We start from the raw sequence: 23,350 nt of genomic DNA, 5'->3' as shown, positions 1-23,350 counted from the left end.
TATTTTTTTTCTTACGGTATTTGCGATACTCGCCCGGGGCGATCAAAACCACCCACTCTGTATTAATTTAATAATCATCGGCTTGCCGTGTTCTTAAATTTCTAATAATCACTTGTCTCATCATAATCATCCTTCTCATACGATGTTTATATACGTTTAATTCCATTCGTTTACTTGGGCATACATTGCGTATGTATATACCTACATACACACATATGTATATACATATTTATACATTGTATGAAAATTAACGTACGAAATTGAAAAATTCATCAAACCTTTTGCTTTCTAATATCATTCTTTTCTTATTTTACCTATTCTAATATATAAATCCTATATTTACCTGTCCACTTGAGGCAGAAAAATAATTTTCATCAGCACCAAGAGGCACTAAGATTTTTAGTCTGCAATAATTATTTCGTATCTGCACAATTATTCAACTGTCAGTTTAGTTTCAAATATTTAGATTATCTTAGCAATCGTATATTTTTCTTTTCCTTTTACTTTCCACTTTCTTATTTTCAGCCTCTAAACGGAAACTTCGTACGAAGTGCGATTCGGAAAAGGAATTTTAATTTATTCTAGCAAGACATGAGACACGATTGATCTTCCACGATGTATTGTAACGGTGCAAATACTAAATAATAACCGCTGTTATATAACAATTGGTGTGTGTGTGTGTGTGTGTATAATGATGGCATCGTTGACATACCCCAGTAGCAAACAGTGGATGCGCGGTTAAAGTTTTGTTTTGGCGAAATTCTTTAAAATTATTTCTTATATGTTATGTAACAGTAATTCCTATAATTAATTGCGTACCATAATTTCAGAATAATTCAGGGTCGTACACCCCGAGATGGCTCCTCTCAATTATGGATTGGAACAAACTGTAAGCGATTTGAAAATTTTACTCCTTCCAGTCCTTCTTGATGTCAAAAGACCACTCCCACTTCAAGTGTTCGTGTTTATCGTCGTCCGTGAACAAGGAATTCACTGTATAGGAACCTCTGGCCATCACACCGGCTGGTGCATCTTCTGACGGGGTCGTGTAAGACTGGATTTCTGATTTGGGAGGATAAGATCCCACCATATGCGTCATTCTGTCAACTAAAATAAGGAAATTCAATTAAAGGATTAGATTTGTTTAATCAATACTATATCTATCGTTCGACCAAAGGTTTGCCGATTTTTGCATGAAAAAAAAAAAAAAACCTGATGAAAGCCAGTTTAATCTACAACCATAAGAGTTCTATAAAGCAGACCCTTGCAACTCATGCTACGGATCAATTATCTTACTCCCACATCAGACTCGCCAATGTCGCTCGTCTCCGATTTACTCTATGTACTCCCTTACCTGGCACCATCTTACTGTATTTTCTTACACACTTCTTGCTGCTTCTCATGCGTCGTTACAATGTATGTGTTGTGCAAGATAATTAACCTTTAGAGGACGGTAACACCCGGATATGGGGGCGACGCATGACCAACACCTTACCCATGATAGTTTCAACTTATTAGATACTTTTTTCTATGCATTTTCTGAAAAAGACCAAGAATCCCGAATCTCCGTCCTTCAAAGGTTAATGTGTCAATAAACCTTGACGCAAACTCAATTAGCTGCACAATGCGCACTACACATGTGATCCTGTTTGTGGAGCATTGATATAAAGAGAAGAAACTTGTGCGCCAGGTCAACATTCAGGTTCGCTTCACCAAATCCTCATGGTATGCATTATTTGTAGGGTAAACAGAGTAAAGAAGGCACACTTGTAAACGGGGAGTTTTTACGTGAAAGAAAGTGACGAATGAGTGAAACACGATACAGATTTGTTTGTATTTACAGCAGGAATTCGATAGTATAAGGTGCCAACTCAAACTGCGATATTAACTTCCCAGATGTTCGGAGTCCTATCGCAAGGCAGAAATCCAGTTTTTTCCTACATTTCTATATAAACAAATATGCAGCGAAACAATATGGTCACTGTGTTGTCGTAAAATTCTATGAAAAACATTTTTACTTATAGTTAAATTGTGGATCAGAAATACGCAAACAATGACTGATACTTTGTGAAATGCCCTGTATGCTTCTTATTTTCAACAACAATTTTTGATGCACAACCACTCTTCTGCTAACATATAAATTCCCTAACATTAGGTATATTTTTTAGAGTGAGTTGATAACCTGTAACATCCAATTTGTAGAGAATTTCTTATTTCTGGTTTTTACCTGTGACTCCTGTGAAATCCAGCGATTTCGGAAAGCGGAGCAAAGCATGAAATATTAATATTATGACACTGGCCAAGAAAGCAGGTTTGCATTTAAGACTACAGAGTTAATAAGTTCATTGAGATGAATGAATAAGTAAACACTAACCGGGCACACCGAGACGATACGTTTTCTGCACGTATTTCAATCCGTGAACGATCTCTCTCTGAACAATGAAATCAATTCGAATCTTATAGCTCACGCCCTCCTTAATTACAAAGGACTGCTTTTTGAGCTGCGTCAAGTCTCCGGTCAAATCCAGCTCCATATCGGGCCGATCCGTAACACAAAGCGCAAGTTTTTTCACTATCACCTTCCTTGGATCGTCAGGCTCTGGAAAGAAAATCACAAGTTAAATCTTCAAATGTTCACCACCAAAATTGGGAATCAGTAGACGAAAAGGTGGTGATTTTCATTTTGCTTAATTTTGTACTTTACTCACCGACGACAATAGCACCCGCTTTGGCCTCTCCCAGCAGAGTTTCCTTGTACTTGCGCAAACTTTCATCTTCCTTATCCGCCTCTAGAATCTGTTCAATTGTTTTTTCCGGTGGAGGTTTGTAATTTGCTTCAACTTCCAACTCTTCCTCAGGTGTATTGATATGATCTGCCGCAGGGTCTGACATCGTCTGACACTGGAAACATGATCAGTGAATTAGTGATCATTTTGAAATAAGTTGAAAGAAGAGCAAAAACTGCAAAGAATTCTTCCTTTCTTACTGTTATCATCACTATAATTATCATTGCAGTAATATATAAGAAATATACCGAACTAGACGCAAATCAAATATCTGCTTACTTTCTCAAACAGTAAGATTCTCCAAATTAAGCTTTATTCATTGTTTTTTTTTTTTTTTTTTTTTTTCTAACACATGTGTATATACATATTTTTTTTTTTTCACCAAATGACAAGCAGACCCCCAGTGGTTCGATGAGTCAACGAGGAAATTTATCGCGCTGATACCTACTCATCTCTACTGATACTATTTGGTAAAAAAAAAAAAAAAAATGACGATTCTGGAAAGAAAATTTGAATTCAGAAGAGATTAGAAAATTTTATCGAACGCGAGTTAATGAAACGGTTTGGAATCGCTCGTGAGGTGACCGTACAGAAGATTGAGGAAATGTTGTATGTACGTGAAACCCCGCCAGCGTAAAAGCGAAATTATAACCAGAATACATGTAGGTATACACATACCGCAGTTTACCTCCGCACCTTGCGAGGTTTTACAAAATCCGTACGTAGTTTTTGACACACATTAGGCACTTGATGGTACGTAACAATTTATACTTACCTCTTTAGCTTACTGACAGCGTAAGTGGAGAAAAATGTTCGGACCGTCCGCAGAAGGCTAGGAATTATGCAAATCGCTACCGACAACAGTATTCCGCCCCAAGACGACTAGTTATTGCTTTGGCAAGCGGAAGACGCGAACTGAACGCAATATGGCGGGGGACGAGGGCGGGGAACTTCCTGTTTTCTGTTGAACCGTTTAAATCTGCTTTATCGTACGATACGCAAGTTTTGCCGCTTCGTGCACTTTATCGTCTCGTAAATGATCCGCTAATCGGTTCACCCCTCGATTGCCTTTATCTGGCAACGTGTAACAGAAATTTCATACCACGGTAACGAGATGCCGGATTGAGACGCCATTTTCCTGCTACGTTTTGCCGGCTGGTGAAATTGATACGGATCCCGAGGCGCGTGCCTCATCAAATTCAAATCTATCAACCTCTTACAAGCCGTAAATCTTATCGCAAGGTTGAAAAATCCTCGGGATTTTGGGAATTTTTCACTATTACCTTACAATCCATTCTTGGGGTTACATAGGGAATGTTTTATCAACTTTTACTATCATTGAAAGGCGAATGAACATTTGAAAGTTACGTTACATCGGGCTATTTTAATCAGATAATCGTTTCGCAATTCGATTTACACCCGTTATGACTTTCTCGACAACAGATCGTATATGTATTCTAGCAACACCTCCAAGCTCCTCTGATTCCGGAAATTCCCTTTGCAACTTTGAATCTTTTGGGCCAAAAGCTCAGGGTGAAGTTTGGCCAGTGGTTTCATCGTTTCTGCAATTAAAATGACCATATAGCGGGAGAGGAAAATAGGTTATTAAAATGAATTCCCCAAGGCACCACATGCATGGTATTTACCGAGCGTAATCTCTTGGAATTTTGGATCAGGGTCATCGAGGTGGACTATTGTGCTGGTATACAAGGTGTCAATGTGACTTTTGCTGAACACAATGTCATAATCTTTTGGGGCAACTGCCCAAACAAGCCTCAGAGTTCTGACAGCCACGAATCGTACATCGTCACAACCATCGTCCAATCTTTTTAATACCACGGGGTAAACCTGATGAACGTGCTCGTCGTTCAAACAAGAGAGTTGCTCACCAATTGACATAATTTGGCAAATAGCTCGCAGAGAATACAGCCTTGTTTTCTTTGCGTTGTCGTCTACCAGGCTTGTCAAAATGGGCATAACGTTATTAAAGAATTTCAGAAACAATGCAGTATCTGGAAACAGTTGCAGCTCATATATGGTCTTATTAGTCCCTACGTCTAAACACTTTTTCGCAAATTGCTCATCGCTTTTCGTAATTTTCTCACACTCCAATTCACTTTCTTTTTCACACATACCCATTATTGACAGTTCGTTCTCATTTTCTTCCATTTCTTTCAATTTGTTCGTTTCAATAGCTCCAAATTTAGACGTGCTATTCTCGGAATAATTCGGATTTTCATCCAATGCTGTGCAAAGGCAACACACGGCTGCTGTACGAATAGCTTCGGCAGTTCTCCCAGCTGACCAGACTAAGCTTGGTAGGATTATCTCATCGAGAATTGTAGTTATAAACTCTGATAGATTCTCACTCTTTCGCAAATTCTCTCGCCTTCGCATTAGATAGTTGGAAAGAAGGAGAAACTGCTCAAGTCGTAGTTCCGGATCAGCTTCTTTGCCCATTGTCTGTTTCAACATTGGTAGTATAAGATCTAAATGCTGAGAAGCTGCAGAACCACTGTATACCAAACAGGCTCGCAAGATCAAAAGTTCCGAACTGTAAATCGTCCATGATTCAGGATTACTTTCTATAAGTTTTAGTAATGATCTCAGCTGGCATTCGTACAGTTCTTCCACATTTGTCAAGTCTTCTATTTCAGCCAACTTTTCCAACAATTTGAAACTCTCCTGTCGAATTTCTTCATCAGCAGCCAGAGACAGTACTGTAAATATGACAGTAAATAGATCGCGTGAAACTTGCTGACAGTTCTGAAACAGGTTAACACAGTCATTATTACTTGGTGTTAAAATTAATCAACAAAAAGTGTATAAATCATTACAGGGCTTTGGTTCAGCTGAATTAGTTTCAGGACTGGGAAAATTCTGAATCAACGAACCTCTTGGCATACAATCATAAGTGATTTGCAGCACTGGAGAATTTGTTTTTGATATTGAAAATTCTTGCCCCGACAGATGGGAGCTTGTTGCAAAAAGCCACCAATGATTTCAAGCTTCGGAACAAGTAATTTGCGATTACTTCCTCGCAGTATTGCGGAAAAGACTCTGAAGTGACCAGGTGTAGGATTCTCCTCCAGTGTAGGTAAAACCAAATGACAGTATACATCCGGCGGCACAAAATATCCCATGTATTCAGCAGCAAGTTCAACATTTTCAACCACTCTCTTATCCTCGTCGTTGCACGCTCTGAGTGAGAACGAAAGAAATTGCAACAACCACCATTTACGGGATGCAAATTGTGAAATACGTTTTCCACCATAGATTAGATCGATCAAGATTCTGCTTAAATCGAAACTCTCACATCTAGAAATACTTACCGATACATAGACGGTAAGATCTTCTCTATATGTTGCGTCACATCCTGTTCTACGTTTAAAACCAAAACGCAAAGTAGCTGGGCTGACCGAACTCTTATGTCAGCCATCCAGTCTCCAAGTTCGACTCCAATGCCACCGACAAGCTTGCAAAGATTTTGTTGAGTTATTGTCCGGCATCCCAAATTGGGCCGGACAACTGAAACATGAAATAGGTGATAAATGATTATGTAGATGTACCCCATTAGAGGATAAAGCCATAGTGCTGATTGAGCGTATCCTTGTAATCCTACTATTTGAAGGATAATGCTCCGGGTCTTTTCCAAGATAATCCAATTTATCCCTCAGTTTCTCGTCATTGTCGTTCTCCTTAATATACTGCTCTCCGACTGCTTCCCACAGTTTTCTCGCTGTGTTCCTAATTACTTCTACTTCATCATGAAGCCCGGTCAAAAGTAGCGGAATCAACTTATGCCACCAGCTATATCTGTCTCCGAGTTTCAGGAGCCATTTTCCCGCGACTTCAACAACAGCTTCAGAAACAAGGAAATAATAAACATTATTTCTAGATTATTATTTCAAGAATGAGAGAAATTAGCTCGTTTTGAAAATCTTACCCATTCGAACACCTCCGCTCTGATCAAAAAGCCGTTCAGCCATTGGGGTAGCGACTATTTCAATTATTTTGTTATTTCCATATTGAACAACATCGCCAATTGTATTAACCGAGGCTACTCTGACTTTGTAGTGTTGATGCGCGAAGTTAGTCAGTACAGGTTTAACCAAGCTATCACAATGATTGTAAAAAGAGTTTGGAATGGTTTTGGCAAGTTCGGATATGCATGTACAGCTCTCTTTCTTAACGCTTGGATAATTGTCAGTGACTGTTCTGCCTAATATTGTGATGAAATCTCCCAAGTAAGCCGACAGGTAGTCCTTGTAGTGTTGAATGATTGTCCTCAAAAGTGTAACAAAATTGAGTCTGACTTCTTCCGAAGGTTCGACAATCTCCTGTGATCCCAGGCGTCTAGTTGCCATCGGTATCACGTATATTATGTTTTTTTCACAGGGTGTTAGAACCCCAAAGAACTTCTTAAGCAAGTTGATGGAAAAATCTCGACACGCTTCAGCTTGATCGTTTAATGCTCTCACAAGATTACGGTGCATGATTTCCCATACTTCTGCTACCTCGTCAACATTCATCGGTTCATTCTTTCCAAACACCAGGTCATCGAGTTCCTGCAAGGCCGCTTTTCTCCGCCGCTTATCCTCCGCCTGGAGAGCCACGCTGATTCTGCCAAGTTGAATGTTCTCGGTGCTTGACATTGTATGATTCTCACTGACTGGGCAATGCAATTAAAGAAACCTCAATTATAAACACATTATTAAAATCAACGTTGCCCTGGCAACCGTATACTCAATTATTCACTCACACCGGGAACATTTGAATCCGACACGGAATTAGAGTTAAGTGGAAAGAACCCACACAATACAACCAATTTAGCGTTGATAATCGCTTGCAGGTGAATTAATAACCTCATTCACCGCCAGGTGCAAGGTAGTTACACGGAGTAGTTGTAACTTGAACGAATAGAAGCTGTTCACTAACGATAAGAATTGCCGATATATTGCATAGCGCGTAATTAGCTGTAACATGGTGTGAGGATATTCACCACACGACCACGATTTATGGTTATTCGCTAGTGACGTCTAAGTGAGCGCTAGCACAGCGTTATCGTTGACAATTCCAACATAATGTCAGACGAAGGTCCGTACGAAGGCCTGTACGGTGTAAACATAGCCATTTCCTGCCCGAATGAGCACGAGATGTGTATCTCTCGGGTAAATTCATACATATCTGTATGCATAGTGGATGTGTGCACAACATACCCCTTCCTCGTTTTCAAATTAGACTAGATTGCGCGCCGCTCTATTAGTTGAAATTTTTGAAGCAGGTGGCCCCGGTAGCGCCTACTACAAAAAGACGATCACGGTCTGAAGTCGGCCGGAGGTAAACAATAAAGCGCGCACGATTCGACTCGAACGCCCGCCAGTTCCCGGCAGCCATCTGCGTTTTCGTAACAATTTTGTTAAAAATTAATCTCACAGTTCATCCGTGAGAGTGGTGTAATGTAATTTGAAATTCGGAATAACCATCAGCAAAAATCCATCCATCGCAAGAGGTATAACGTGCGCAATAACAACTTCACGAACGTGAATCGGCACGCTAGGCCGGTTTTGTTGTGCTCCGTATGCGGCCGCCCGACCTCGCGAGACTTCTCACTTGTTTTAAGTACGATCCCAATGATCGGTTGAATATCGTCGCGCCGCATGTTCATGAGATTACATCTTTTCTTACGCCGGCGTGACGCGGATTAGCTTTCGTGTGTGGTGTCTCCGTGGCTGAATATTCAAACACTGCGGTCGCCCGGCCAGTCATCCGAGACTATAGAACATAATTAGTGAAACGGTAATAGGCCATTGCAACGGAACCAATCGAGACAGCAAAAATCCAGAGAGGGATGAATGCTGTACTGCAGATTCCGAACTGACCTCGAAGCACACTGCTCAAAACAATGATGGTGAGTTGCTCATATCGCTAAAATTTTGTTGCTTTGCTTTTGGAAGCGTTGTAGCTTCATTGTGAATATTGATAAATTGAAAATGCTGCTCGTCTAAAAGTGGCAGTAGAACGAATTTCACAAAATTCGAAGACCGAACTCTGGCCTTTTCTATGGTACAAGGGGATGCATCGGTGACATAAAAACGCAATGTACACACAAGTTTGGTCTTTAACGTAAAACAATATTACAAAAGCATTTGACAATAAATGTTCATTGATTTCTTTTATAAAAATCATGTTGAAACGGGATGAGAAAAACTGGGGTAATTTGTTATGGAGCAGCTGAACGGGTGCACCGGCACGAATTTTGACCCACCGATTCCCAAGCCCTGATTTTCGGTACGCGAATTATACTTAAACGACAAGTATGTCTAAGGATGATTATTACTTATATTATTCTCTGCCAAATTATCTGCATCAACTACATGTCCACGTCTGTTGCTTGCTACTATTTGAACGAGTTGCGCGCCGTTGTTATCCCTTGAATGAGGGTTATAATTTATTCTGGGTAACGGTAGAAAAGGCAAATTGGATCCAGTGTCCGACAATCTATCCACTTTGCAATGAATTATTCTTATCGGCGGTGGCACGGATTTCCCACAGTCGCATTTTGTCTGGTTAACAAAGTCGAACGATCCCAATCGACTGTGGCAGTGAGGGCAATGGATCTTTCCCTTTATCCAGAATTCCTGAAAATCGTTAATATCGATTACCCCTTGGGTGAAACTTGCAGCTTGCTCTACCAGAAGCGGATCTTTAGTGTTGACTGAACATAATGCAAAGACTGCCGGGCCTCGGTTATTTTTCGTGATACTTAAAAGGCATGCGCTTACTGGCTTGTCTTATGGGATTTCAAGATAAAATCAAGTCAGCAAAGCAGGATAATGCAATCCCCTCGCCTATCGGTTCCCTTTACCCGTGCGTAAATATTCATACGGCTAAAAGTCTTTTATACATCTTCAGTCAACGCCTCAAGAGCAACGACTCACCTTATCTATGGTGTCTTTCATCCATTCCGGCAAATTCTCCTCTGATAGATAGAGACAGTATTCTGGTGCCCCAGAACCACATCGGGAATGTGTCGGCCCCGTCCGAATTTCACTATGTGCTGTTAATATAGGGGTGGCTTCTTCTGTGAAGAGAACTTTGCGACATCGCTTGCATTTCACTTGGGTCACCTGAAAAATAAAAGTTCAAGACAATTGCGTATAGGAGAAAGAAGACGAAAACGGATTTTAGGAGTGAAATTCACATGAATATTCGAAGGGTGGGAATACTTTCATCTTCAACTGTCCCAGTTTTCAAGCGATCTGACGTAACGCAGATTCAAATTTTACCGCCGCAATAGCCCCTTGCTCTACGACCGTGTCCGAGAATTGACTCAAACGTAACCATGCTGGCGGATAAATTTACGAAATTCCTTTTACCCGGAATTTCCCGTAATGTTACGTTAATTTTGTAAGTTTTCACATCGACGCGGTGATATTAATTACTCAGAAAAAGTCGAACTCTTATTTCGGTTATCACAAAGCGTATATACTCACTCTGGCTGGCATCGTAGTTTTAACCTCTGCATACATCGACATATGTCTCCGAGATATGAAGCTGCGCCCAAGCCGAGAGCACAGAAATTAGAATTACATATATCGAAACGAAATCGCGGGAAGTTTGCTTGGCCGTATGATGCTGATTTTGAATTTGTCGGATAAATTTTTTTCTTCATTTGTTGTCTCATCGGAAAATGAAGCGAAGCGTTGCTCTTAACGGCCTTGAATTGTGGATATATTTTTGCGGATGGACTGGCGGAATAATCATCGGAATGTATCATCTTTACCTGCATTCTAGTTCATGTAAGAATAACTTTCAAAAATAATTTATTTCTTCTGTAATTTGAAAAAATTCACTACAATTTAACAATGGCTGTTGTTGGTCTTGTTGTTGTTGTTGTTGTTGTTGTTGTGGTTGTTGTTATCATCTTGATCATCATCATCATCATCGTCATCGTGTCGTTGTTGTTGTTATTATTATTATTATTACTATTACTATTATTATTGTAGTCCCATAGCCGGAAATTCCTCTCAATTATAATTAATTTGAGTTAGTGGCTAGATCTGTCGACTTCAGACTTCTCCTTTTTTGAATTGAAACAAATAAATCCTCCACAAATATTGTTTCCAGACTTTAGGTATTACGATGATGTTTATGGAGACTTTAGTCCCGGATGGAAATGGATTGGTGGTAAGCGCGATACCGCCGACCCGGAATGGAGGATCTGGATTCCGCTGTTATATAGGATTTTACCTTGGGCTTGCGTTCAAATTTTCATTGGGCAAATAGTTAAATATTTCTTCAGTTCTACGGTAATTTTAGACATGATCAATTGTGTGATGCATTCCTTTATTGGAATTTATTGCCACAGATTATAATTTGCCCCTGTACTGACCAGTGCATAAACAAACTTTTTTCCCTCAGCTATTGTGCTGTTGGTACATTGTTATAAGTTTGACGTTTCTCTGGTCATTTGTCGGGTCACCAGCCATAATCTTCTTGTTAATTCATCCGACTCTGGCATGGCTCCTTGTGCCTCTTCGAAGCAAAATTATACTATGGACACTTCATGTATCCTGTTTGGTCGTACTGAATGCTGTAAAAAGTACAGATTGTATCGTGCAAAAATGGTTGGAACTTGACGAAGATGAATATAACGTATTGACAGTCGCCCTGGCTTGGATGCAATTGAAAAGCATTGGTTTCAGCTTTGACAATATGGCTAAATATCGGTGCAAAAGTTTTGACGAATCCTTTGAAGAATTCGTACAGATATTAGCCTACTGTCTTTATCTACCCACACTGTTTCTTGGTCAGTTGATATTGTACAACGATTTTGTCAACGGGGTATGTACAGGCCTTCTCATTACTATATGTGATTCGATCATTTGTAATTGACAATTTATTTCTTAGATCAACACATTGTACGAGAAATGGACATTCAAGAGGGTCACGTCGTTTATTCTTGGCTTATTTCGATATCTTTTTTGGATACTTTTCACAGAGTTTTCCCTACACTTTCTGTATATTAATATACTTCACTTTCACTCCGAGGTAAGAGTGAATTCCTTAGAACAGAAATTATTTAAATTATCATTTTAACTACTCAAGATTTCCAGCAGGCATTTAAAATTCCCTATCTTATAGTTGTTACATAGCTTCAATAGCTGGGCACTATATGGTTTCGGATATTGCATGGGACAGTACTTCTTGAACAAATATGTTGTGGTATATGGATTCTCAAGCGTGATCGCACGCGCTGAAAATATTGCAGATCTGTACACTCCTAAATGTATCGCTAGAATTCACTTGTATTCTGATATGTGGAAGTATTTTGACAGAGGGTTGCACAACTTTCTTCTCAGGCAAGTTGAAAAATATCTGCCTATCGTCTACTTGCGATTAGAATCTGGATTAATTCAATTCTTGACTCGACGAGTAACGATTATTTTTCAGGTATATTTACTTACCAGTTGCTGGTACAAAATCTGCATTGCAAAAAGTCTTTGCATCATTTCTCTGTTTTTCACTTGTGTATGTCTGGCATGGCACGCAAATGTTTATACTCACGTGGTCGGTTTTGAATTTTATTGGAGTAACAATAGAAAGTTTGGCAAGGACAATTGGAAGCACTAAAATATACATAGAGACTCAGAGAAAATTCATGGGGCCAACGAATGCAAGACGTTTTCATTGTATGTTGGCAAGTCCGTTGCTAGCAATGTCAGCAATCTCCAATTTTTATTTCTTTGGCGGTCAGGAGATTGGGAATATATTTGTGCGCAGGATACTTGGCGGTAAGAAAATTTTACTCCTTCAATAAAATGTTAACAACCCGAAGAAGCAGAAGTAAGACTGTCAAGATTCGAACTGTCTGTTTGTCATCCTCTTGTAGATTCGTGGAAAAGCTTCGTTACATTGTTGTCTGTTTTGTATTGTTGCTGTCAGTTGTCAACGGAGTTGAAAATAAGAGATACTAAAAAATCACAACCTGTGAAGAGTGATTAAGGAAACATGCAAGTTAATGTCATTATCTGTTTATTTCAAGAGAAGATAATGTACATCATATGTGACAAATAAATTAAGTATCTTATAATATTTTCCTGACTAACATAATACTGTTTCATCTTTCCGAGAAGGAAGAAACAAGTTTCTACATCGTGTTCCTTCAGTTGATTCTGTTTATCATCAAACTGCAGGAATTTTTTTGTAATCAGTCAAATTATACTTTTATCTGAAAGACTGTCGATATATTTACAATAGTTATTTGATTCACAATGGTGTCAAAATAAATCTAAAGATCTAAGAAATCCTGAGTTTGCATTATATTCAGTAAGTTGAAGGCAACTCTCAATTTAGTAGAAAGCACTTTCTATTTCTATATTTAAATGCAGATTGAACACTATAAATACAATCGGATTTAGCGAGAATTATACCATAAAATTGTTTTTTGGTAGAATGGGTACATACACTGTCATACAGTTCTCTCAGCTAGTCAAACGATTGGAAAAATGGTTGTTGATTCCGTGCTACTCGAAATATCACTGGAAGACGGAAGAGCGGTCCTAGAACTAGGCACCGCGCCACTCGAATTGATGGTCGTTACGCCGTGCTGGATTTTTTTATGTTTTAATAAATCGCCGCGTTGCCTGTAAGCCTTACTGCACATGTCGCACGTGTGCGGTTTTGCACCGGTATGACGTCTCATGTGGACTGTAAGTACATGCGACCTTCTAAAAGCCTCACCGCAAACATCACATTTGTAAGGTCTTTCGTTTGTATGTATTTTACGATGTTGGCTGTAGACATGCTGCGTCATGAACGCCTTTTCGCAAAAATCACATTTGTAAGGACGATCTCCCGAATGTTTTTTTACGTGATTATCCCTATCGCCTTTGATTTTGAACGTCTGTGGACACTGTGGACATGTGTACGGTCTCAGGTTAGAATGAACTTTCAGATGTGTATATAGACCAGATGTTTGAGAGAAGCCTTTTCCGCATATTGAACATTTGTAAGGTCTCTCACCGGTATGCATTCTGATATGTTTGATTAATGCTACTTCATGGCAGAAGGATTTTTCGCAGTACTGACAGTGATATAAATTATTGGGTCGTTCGTGCAAAACTGACTGATACGGATGTGTATTTTTCCTATGCTCAGCCACCTCCTTGTAAGTCGCACATTGGAAGTTGCAAAGCCTGCATAGATACGGTAACGGCTGTTGATGTTGAGACGTGTGAATCATCAAGGTACCATAATGTAAAAATGTCTTGTTGCAATAGTTACAGAGATAATACTGCTTGATGCCTAAATCTTCCAAGTCATTTTCTTTAATGTGTAACGTTTTGTGCCGTGATAACGATTTGTAGGTCTCGAACGAACTGTTACAAATGTTGCATTGATAGTCAGAATTTTCGTAGTGTTCATTCTGCCTATGGTCGTGTAGCGAACTAGGGATCGTATAACAACGCTCACAGTACTCACAGATGTACACTCTGGACAAATTAATTTCATCCGCGGTGAATTGATTGCTTGTAAAACTCACATCTGCTATCATTAATTGACTAAAGTGTTTCTCTGTTATGTGAGCTTCGGCGCTGGCCGAGGTTACAAAAGCCTCGTCACACTTTCGGCATTTGTAACATTTAGGACTTGTGGCCGACTCGACTACACTGTGCAACGTCGAAACATGCTTGTGGAGACTTCCTTTTCGTGTGAATTGTTTGTTACAAAACGAACACTTGTAGTAAACCGCTTCTCTCTTTTCGTGTGACCTCATGTGCATGTTTAGATTAATTTTTTGCATATATTTTTTCCCACACAGATCACATTTGAACCTATAATAAGAAAATAATGACACATTGTATGACAATTGTAATATATTTTCAATGATAGAAACTGTCATAGTAGAGATTCAATGTCGTTAACATTCTATTACCCTTCCACTTCTGTTATCAACATTTGGCAATTGTGCTTGTTTCCTGCTTCAATGTGAGGAAATTTTTCCCCGCAATGTGCACACTCAAGGCTCCAAAATTCGGGTTTGCAGATTTTAAGATGCTCTGCAGCATCTGTGGGATTCGTCCATTCCAGAGAGCATGTCTCGCAATATCCACGGTTAACCCCGTGTCTGAGAAAGTGTAGTTGTTGTTCATTTACAGTTTTAAAGTTAACATCTGCACAAATCGTGCATGGGTATCCATTATGCTGCTTTGCATGCTCAGTCAATTGTTCAATGTTGTCTTCTTTTTGGGAACAGATTGAACAGAGTAATTCACCTTGTGATAAATACGACGGCAACCTTAGCGGGACATTTTCATTCTTGATCGAGTCTTCCGATTGTGTTATCGACGCAGGAATATCGGTGTAGAAATCTGGAAAAAAAAAGTGTAAGAATCTCGATTGTATTCAAGTGGACTTTTGAGGATAGATCTCAACTTGTCAACAGTTCGTGAATTCGGGAGATCCAAGTTGGTTTTCATAACCAAAGAAGTAATATTTACCTACCCCGAAGAGGTTCTCTATCAACAGAACTCAAAATTTCCGTTTTATTATTGTTGCTCTTAGAGGGTGACACTTGTCTAGTGCGGGCACTGGAATTTTTCAATATCTCTGGAAAACTTTCAGCTTTATCTTTGCGGTAAATTCCACTCTTGGTTACAATTTGCATATTCCCAGAAATGCATAACGGACATCGTTTGTCATTGACTACATTTACGTGGAATTTTTTCATTTCGAACATTGATTTCAATTTGTCTTCCGTTTCTAGACATGTCGTCGCAAGTTTGTGACATGTGTCAAGTTTCTCCAAACACTGTGCGCATACTTGTTTCGGCAGGGGATCCTTAGCGGTTACCTGAAAGATTACCGAGACTCGTTATATTATATTATCGAAGCGACTACTGCCTGTGAACGATTGCTTGTGCAAGTGTTAGGGTATGGCTAAAAAAAGAAATACCGTAATTGGTAGACATATATTTATTTTATCAGCCACCGTGCATTTGTTGTTGCTGTGATCATTTGGCGAGAAGAGATAAACAGGATCTAGGGTATGCTCGCCACATAGTCTGCATAATCGACCTGGGTGAGTTACGTCATTAAAAATGTCAAGCTCATCTAGTATTGCACTATCGAACGCATTTGTGATACCGAGATCCTTATTACTTTCCATTATCTGTGGTAAACGTGATTTGTCTGTAAAAACATACGATTGTTAACAAGACGACGAGCAATATGAGGAGGTTCCACATTATTAATGATGCTGGAGCTATGTGCAAATAACTAACCCGAGGTTTCAGTTTCTAAGTACAACGGATCTTGCTTCTGGTTTGACAAAGAACTTGCCCGATCCTCTATGTTGATCTGTGTCAGCGATGGGCAGGCTCGTCGTTTTAGTACCTGATCAGTTCCCTTTAAAAATTGACTAGGTGCAAAATGATCTGCGCAAACAAAGTGTTCATCTGCGATGTCGGTGGAAAATTCTATTCCCACATTGAGAAGATCTGGTTTCCCTATTCCCATCAACCACGCAGATAATCTGAAATGAAAATGTTCCATCTTAGCTGTTACAATTTACACATCCGATAATTCCCTACCTATCTTTCTCAGTGGGCAATGGAAAAAAGACTTTATTCGGCGCTGTCAGGTTAGTGTTGGAACAGTCTTCTACACAGCATTCTTTTATCCGTGTCTCTTCGATTATAGTTTGTAAAGTATCGACTGTTTGTAGACCGCTAATGTCGTCCAGCGATTCCTCGACCAGCCATTCTGTTGAACCTGGAATAATAGTAGTTTTAAATTGGGACAAGAGGGACCTACTCGGGTGTGTAATTGGGGATGGGAAAGGGGAGGAACTTACTACTGTTTGTAACATAATCGAATACTTTGGTTCTCGCATCCACGTCTATCCCGCTGGTAATGAGGTGCTTGAGAAGTTCGAACAGGCCAGGATTTTCTGGACTTTCGTACAGCCGCTGTAAGTCTGCGAATGTATCATCCGGGCTTACAGTTACTTCTATCTGCTGACCCTCCTGGGTCTGAAGAACAAGTTTTAGCATTGCTTACTGGAAATACAAAATAGTATTTGTATCGTGTGTTCTTGCATTGATCGAGGAACTCGTTTTCAGTCAACGGCTGTAATATAACCTCAATCGAGTACACGTTACTCGACTTATAATACGAAGCCAGAGAAAATCAGCAGGCTTATCGGGATGATAAAAGAATTTTTTGTAATCAAGTATTGATGTCAACAGGAATGAATTCGTTCATTTACAAATACTACCACCGTCAGTTATGGGCCGTAAATCAATTCCAAAGCCAAATAATTTTACAGCCTCTTCTTGATTCGTAATTTCATTGATAACTGCCAGTTACTGCAGGGGTATGAATTACCGGCTTCAAGGGTCAACCGAGTGTGATACTTTGGCATTGACGAGTGTGCAGTACTTCTCATCGTTATTACAGCGGATAAGAGTTATCTGTGGATCGTTTGAGCTAGGTTTCGTATATAACAATGGTACCCCGATGTGTATTGAACAAACTGAGTTAACATTCGTTTGCGATCAAGTAGACGGAGAACGGAATAATGCTTTTTGTCCAAACTTTGCCGTGCTAGCAGGTGCGTCGGGGGACCCGTAACTGCCCGTAACGTGTTGTAAAATATTGAAAACCTTGGTTACCCGACACGAAAATGCTGGATATTGATGACCTTTGCGGACGCGTTCGATTTAAACCTTTGCACGCGTGCCAGTACATACATACATACACACTTGTACGCACGCGTGCATTGGAAATGAAAATTCGACTGAAAAATCTAAATGCTGCGCGTTCGTCCCCAATTTCAAATGAATTTATCGTCGCAATGTTTTCAACTCTTGTGTTCTCTTTATAGATACGTAGCTAAATACATCGAGTAATCCAAGGCAGACATTCTTGCCGGTATGTGAGCATAGGGCCCCTAGCGTAACTTCGCAAGCAAAGAAAACGTGTTTGCATTGCTGTGTACACGCATCTACAGAATCACCGTACAAGTTTGTCGGGCATCCACGTTAAGCGGCGCTGACGGCCGTAAAGGTACACAGGTCTCACACACATTAGTAACGTGCTCGAAAGATACGCCTATTGTGAGTTAGTCGTACCGGCATTACTGGTCGCGTATAGGTAGGTATAAAAATGATCTGCCAGAATCATTGTTTGTCGGTAAGTTACTGCCGGCTACTTAATTTTTGTGGCATACATATCCCTGCAAGTGGCGATGACTCTCTTTGATAGAATATAGTTACTCAACGCTAGATACACACGGTTTCTCGTTGTACTCGCCAGTTACTCGCTGATCGTTAAATAAGAGATCAGCGATTGAATACTATACGGTAATACCGGATCTAAATGTTATCTATTACCGTTTAGTCTACTTATGGTCCGATTTCACGTTCATAGATGACGCCCCGAGTAATTCTATTGAGAATCTATCGGCCGTCCAACTCACCTGAACCAAACGTGAGTTACTCGAGTCAATCGACGATGAGATCTCCAGGTTACGCGTCGGTTTTTCCTGGGTTCTTTCACGTCAAATCGACAAATCGACCCCCCCCCCCGCCATCTTTGGTAATCAATCCTCGATTCTCCGTAATATAGTACTCCATATGAAGCACTCATGATTCTCCACATTTTTACCAACCGTAAGCGATTTATGATTTTTTTTTTATTTCAAAATTACGCCCCTGCAATAAAAACTGTCCCCACTTAATTAAAACAGAGACGGCAAGGGGTTTTTGATTTGTCAACTTCATTGCGCCTCGGAGAGGGCTCATTTGTAGAAGTATGCGAATGATATTTAATTTGCATATTCTCCGATTGTAGGACATTGGCAATTAACGCCAACGTCAGTGGTAAATATTTTTTACACTCACCATATCACACATTCTCCTCTATTCTCATCCATTGATTTCAAGTAAAGGGGGAAACTGGCTGACTGACCGTTGGTTTGGAGAAAGGAACAATAGTCTATACAATTCGACAATTTAAAAATCGAATCCGCAACTTCCTAGCATTCTCATGTGCAGGGTACGATAGCCGGCAGTAAACACTGCATTTATCGTGACTACCAACTACAATTGTAGGAGTTACGATCAACCTTAGTCTTTCCCCTCGGCCAGGACGTTGTTACTGTACACCTTGATATCCGGTACCCAGTTGAATCGAGAGTTGTTCGCTATTCGAAACTTCTTCGTCTGTCGTTTGTGATATCAATAACCGAATGTATAATGGTCGAAGGGCAGCGTATCCGCACAATGTGGGTATGCGAGGTGTATGCAACAGTTGTAGTTTTTCAAAGTGAAGTTCTATAACTCGAGTACCGCGTAAGGGAAATTATTTTTCCGGCGAGTAATCGATTTAAACGGAAAAAGGAACAAAATTTAATGAAAACCGTGCCACTCGATTGTCTTCAATTGCATTTCAAGTGCATGTAGGTATTGTACGAAGATTATTTTGTATCGCTTATATATTACATGGAGGTCCCTGCGGACGTGATGCATGCAGATACCCGCGTGTTATTTATTTTTTTTACAAAAATGCCGTCTTCCCCCTTAACTGTAGATGTTACATACAGAATTCTTCAACCCTCGTTCTGTTGCATACCTAACAGAGACTCGTACTCGAATGGTACGTACTCATGAACAATGCACGATGATAATGCGACGCATTTTCGAGGTAGATCACCTACTACATTCTTTATTCTCATGTTGTTCACGTTTTTTGTCTTCTTCTGGTACATACATTACGTAATCATACGTCGTATGAACCTGTATCAGGGACTCTGAAAGTTCAGCTGACTACACGATGTATCAAAGGTAACGAATAGAAATGGGAAATACGAATTATCATCCGGTCACAGATTAGCTTTAAAAAAATTCAAAAGCAAAATCCCCGGTCCATTTTTCTATTTCTGTTCCTATATTTTATGGCTGATTTTGTTAAGAAACCGGTTTTTCACAAACTCACTGCATCAAGAAAATTTTCTTGCAACAGTCAATTCCGTATGACTATTTGTTGATAGCAATCTATAGTTATCGGCACAATCTTGAAATTTTAAATATTCAATGATACTGATTTAATGAAAAGAAATGTTACGGTGGGACGCTAGCGAATAATCTTCTGAGTAAAATGACTCATCGCAGAGTAGAATCGAACCAATCTACTGAATGTTTTTACGGTTTTAAAGCAGTTTGAAATTAATAATGGACGTCGAAGCTTTTGTTCACATTTTTAGCCTGTTTTTTTGCATCATTAGGAGAAACATCTTAATTTGCAAACGTAATAATTTGATCAATATACTTTACGCGCTACCGTTTTGTATTATAATAAAATTATAATTATGTTGCTTTATAACTGTACAATCACCTTGAACGGTGCCGTTTTTCATCCGATTCTAATGTTTGCGGACTCATTGTGCTCGCTTATCAGATGCCCATAAGTTATACGAAAAGCATTGGAGAAATTTCACACAATTGTATACGTAGTTATACCTGCAACTGATAAACGTAGTTTTTGACGAAGATCTGTCGTGCCGTTCTTACACAAATCTCTTTTTATCCACTTTAGAGATAACCATTTGTAGAACACTTTTTCAGAGGATCACTCGAGATATTTGTGGGTAGCAAAATAAGCATAAAACATTAGAACTGGTTCAAAAAACACCGCAGAGTTGAAGCATGTTAAACATTCGGTCTGCGTCGCTCTATGCACGCGGTTTGTCCACAATTTCCTCAGGCCTCTGCCTCCACCAGCGGCATTGGTGAGCATACACAGTAGCGCTCAAAAGTATTTTCATAATATGAAATTCGTTATTACTTTGACCAATCGTTTTTCTTACATTTCGTTATTTTAACTTTATTTTCGAGTAATCGAGAGTTCATTTTTTAAAATTATGTAGAACATCGAATTTATTTCAACAAATAATATTATTGATTTTTGTAGTTTATTCTTGCATGTAATTAACTCAATTACTATCTTTGTCAAAACACTATCGATCGCTACTGTACGTCAAGTGCATCAGTATTATCCCTGTTGAATACTTCGAACAGATTCGAAAGCAGAAAATGCTATTGAAGAGTATAGTAAAAATTCCTATTCCCAAGGTGCGTTTTCACATGGTTTTCTGTTTATGCTGTTCAAATGTCTACGCAATTTCAACCAGCAATAATGGTTCTGGGAGCACGAAGGTTCTCCGAATATTACGGGGCTATAAGGAATTATTGTGGTATTGTGCGATGATACAAGTAACAGATGCAACAATTTCAGCTGCTACAAAATACTTTACTTGTCACACAGTGATGCATACATTGAAACATTATAGTAATACAGTATATAGCTTTGAAAGTGATTGCGGGTATTGGTATGAATAGTCGTTATGCCAAAATGTATAGAATATATCAGCGGGCAAGACTGTTGATCCAGATAGTTGTTTTGGTTTTTTCTTTCATTTTACATACATGTATAGGTAAGGAAAATTATATGAAATATTTTATACATAATTATGTATGTAAGATAGTACATGTATACAATATACATACATGGTATACATATGCATGAGTATGCTAACGAATAATTACGCGACACAGGATAAACGTCATACCTACGAATATATGTTGATGTAATCTGTATCAGTGAAATAATACAGAGTGTGAACGAGCAAAACACACGACACGACGAGTGCACAAACAATATTTATATATCATATGTATAATCGAAAGTTTGATATTGGTATAACGTGTGATATTTGTAATGTGTGCTGGCTACTACCGGTGCCGACAGAATAAATGGCAAAATATTACTTGAAACCCGACAAGAAATAGGGATGAAGGAAAACAGGAGAAAAAGGGTATCAGTTGTTCAAATGACAAAGATTGATCGAGTTTGAAGCGTATAACTAATTATCGTTAAATACGTGTACGCTGAAGAAACGATTATACATATGACGTATACAATATAAATCGATAAATTACGTGGGACAGTATTCTAAAAGATCAAGTATTGTACGACTAAAAGTAAGCCAAGAACTTACATCGATGGTCAAGATTTTAATGGTCAATTGAACTTTAAATAATGAGAGAATATTAAACTTAGCCTATTTATAGATGGCGGCTAAGGCAGAGAGAGGTGTGTGTGTGTGTGTGTGTGTGTGTGTGTGTGTGTGTGTATGTGTGTATGAATTACGATTCCGTAACCAGAGTTCATCGAACAGTTTCATGGTATATACAGTAGCGCTTAAAAGTATTCTGACAAAGATAGTAATTGAGTTAATTACATGCAAGAATAAACTACGAAAATCAATAATATTGTTTGTTGAAAAAAATTCGATGTTCTACATAATTGTTAAAAATTAACTCTCCATTACTCGAAAATAAAGTTAAAATAAAGAAAAGTGAGAAAAACGATTGGTCAAAGTAATAACGGATTTCATATTATCAATATACTTTTGAGCGCTAGTGTACGTGTGATACTTGAAGGGTTAATATACAGCATAGGGACGAAGCTATATTGTTACGGCGAAGCTAATGAAAGCTCTGTCGTAAATTGATTAAAAATCATCGGTATAGCTCTTCGTTCCTTGTGGGTACTACAGGTATAGGTATACATATACCAGGCTTGCACGTGGAAATAAGCCACCTCGGCGCCTATAGATAGGCAACAGGGCGTTACCATTTCGTTAGCGAGATGGCAAATTGAAACTCAGGTTGCCCCCGTCCGTAGACGCTAAGGTGGCTTGTTTCCACGTCTAACAATAAGCCTGATAGAGTATAGGTATCTAATCGACTAGAAAAATATGGTAAGCTGACAATGCGTATATGATATAGATACATAGTGTTACTTGTCTTACAATTAATCCTTCGATTACACAGATTACAATCTTACGTTTGTCTTATACCTATGAAAATGATTTCTCAAATCTTACAGACTAGATGAACTCATGGACTGAGATCAAATACCCTACTTGGCTGTGCGGAAGTCCAGTGTCGAGCTTATCAATGATTTATCGTTAGTGGCAAATGGTTGTTATATATCAGTCTAATTCTAGGCATTCGCGGATACAATATTGATCTATCAAATTTTGTACGAGCTGCTATTGCTGCCGCTGTTATTGCATGCTATCGGTTTTTCAACATTCACGACACGTCACTTGCGAAACTTTTCAGGTTCTTGTCCACGAGTAATATTTGTGACTAGACTTCACTCTCAATATACTTTCATATATTACTTTCTCCCGAGCTCCTCCGGCTCTCTATATATGTACATTTTTCATCTTGTTTTATACCTCATATCTTATAAATAGCTACTGCAGACTATGTCGGTAGTAATATTATATACAGATGTATACTCCCAGGGTATGCAGGGCCATTCATTCTTTGCCGTTCACAAGTGAGTGACAACACCCGATGACTTCGTATTAACTTCATGGCCCCCTTTCGCTGACTGTGAGTATCTGAATTATTATTTGACTGTTACCGTACCACGTGATCTTTGATTGCTAGAGAGAAACAGTGGTGCAAGCTTCGGGTCGC

General features: G+C 39.2%; 5 protein-coding genes across 14 annotated transcripts; 1 reads left to right on the top strand and 4 right to left on the bottom strand.

Annotated features, from left to right (window-relative positions):
- Positions 1–138: 138 nt before the first annotated feature.
- Positions 139–3,912, bottom strand: LOC124181053 (rho GDP-dissociation inhibitor 1). 2 transcript variants are annotated; one of them, XM_046567202.1, is made up of 5 exons: positions 3,562–3,912; positions 2,709–2,901; positions 2,375–2,599; positions 2,228–2,236; positions 139–1,107 (listed from the first exon to the last, which is right to left on the bottom strand). In XM_046567202.1, exons 2-5 carry the CDS (start codon positions 2,890–2,892, stop codon positions 908–910), a joined length of 618 nt encoding a protein of 205 aa, XP_046423158.1. In that variant the 5' UTR covers positions 2,893–2,901; positions 3,562–3,912; the 3' UTR covers positions 139–907. The 2 variants fall into 2 exon arrangements, with proteins under 2 accessions (XP_046423158.1, XP_046423159.1); XM_046567203.1 differs by lacking the exon at positions 2,228–2,236 and having other exon boundaries at positions 3,562–3,901.
- Positions 3,913–4,099: 187 nt separating this feature from the next.
- LOC124181036 (dynein axonemal assembly factor 5) lies at positions 4,100–7,932 on the bottom strand. Of its 3 annotated transcripts, none has more exons than XM_046567160.1 (7): positions 6,733–7,932; positions 6,409–6,648; positions 6,119–6,314; positions 5,681–5,987; positions 4,922–5,552; positions 4,433–4,798; positions 4,100–4,348 (listed from the first exon to the last, which is right to left on the bottom strand). In XM_046567160.1, the coding sequence occupies exons 1-7, from the start codon at positions 7,439–7,441 to the stop codon at positions 4,209–4,211; spliced, it is 2,589 nt and encodes an 862-aa protein (XP_046423116.1). In that variant the 5' UTR covers positions 7,442–7,932; the 3' UTR covers positions 4,100–4,208. The 3 variants fall into 3 exon arrangements, with proteins under 3 accessions (XP_046423116.1, XP_046423115.1, XP_046423114.1); XM_046567159.1 differs by having other exon boundaries at positions 4,433–5,552; positions 6,733–7,458; positions 7,549–7,932; XM_046567158.1 differs by having other exon boundaries at positions 4,433–5,552.
- A 957-nt stretch (positions 7,933–8,889) lies between these two features.
- LOC124181054 (E3 ubiquitin-protein ligase RNF180-like) lies at positions 8,890–10,422 on the bottom strand. The gene is made up of 3 exons (XM_046567204.1): positions 10,283–10,422; positions 9,728–9,916; positions 8,890–9,427 (listed from the first exon to the last, which is right to left on the bottom strand). Exons 1-3 carry the CDS (start codon positions 10,322–10,324, stop codon positions 9,110–9,112), a joined length of 549 nt encoding a protein of 182 aa, XP_046423160.1. The 5' UTR covers positions 10,325–10,422; the 3' UTR covers positions 8,890–9,109.
- Positions 10,423–10,453: 31 nt separating this feature from the next.
- On the top strand, positions 10,454–12,884 carry LOC124181045 (protein-cysteine N-palmitoyltransferase HHAT). The gene is made up of 7 exons (XM_046567187.1): positions 10,454–10,588; positions 10,917–11,098; positions 11,211–11,633; positions 11,700–11,840; positions 11,934–12,151; positions 12,243–12,583; positions 12,682–12,884. The coding sequence occupies exons 1-7, from the start codon at positions 10,480–10,482 to the stop codon at positions 12,792–12,794; spliced, it is 1,527 nt and encodes a 508-aa protein (XP_046423143.1). The 5' UTR covers positions 10,454–10,479; the 3' UTR covers positions 12,795–12,884.
- LOC124181034 (zinc finger protein 761-like) lies at positions 12,808–17,768 on the bottom strand. 7 transcript variants are annotated; one of them, XM_046567154.1, is made up of 8 exons: positions 17,459–17,768; positions 16,648–16,852; positions 16,385–16,565; positions 16,076–16,326; positions 15,748–15,983; positions 15,297–15,645; positions 14,728–15,163; positions 12,808–14,626 (listed from the first exon to the last, which is right to left on the bottom strand). In XM_046567154.1, exons 2-8 carry the CDS (start codon positions 16,844–16,846, stop codon positions 13,282–13,284), a joined length of 2,997 nt encoding a protein of 998 aa, XP_046423110.1. In that variant the 5' UTR covers positions 16,847–16,852; positions 17,459–17,768; the 3' UTR covers positions 12,808–13,281. The 7 variants fall into 7 exon arrangements, with proteins under 7 accessions (XP_046423110.1, XP_046423106.1, XP_046423107.1 ...); XM_046567150.1 differs by having other exon boundaries at positions 17,468–17,768; XM_046567151.1 differs by lacking the exon at positions 17,459–17,768 and adding an exon at positions 17,062–17,442.
- Between the last annotated feature and the right edge of the window lie 5,582 nt (positions 17,769–23,350).

The sequence above is a fragment of the Neodiprion fabricii genome, chromosome 4 (genome assembly GCF_021155785.1).
Source record: "Neodiprion fabricii isolate iyNeoFabr1 chromosome 4, iyNeoFabr1.1, whole genome shotgun sequence".
NCBI lineage: Eukaryota > Metazoa > Arthropoda > Insecta > Hymenoptera > Diprionidae > Neodiprion > Neodiprion fabricii.
Note: the sequence above shows the minus strand (reverse complement) of the source record. Positions and strands in the feature narration are given on the sequence as shown.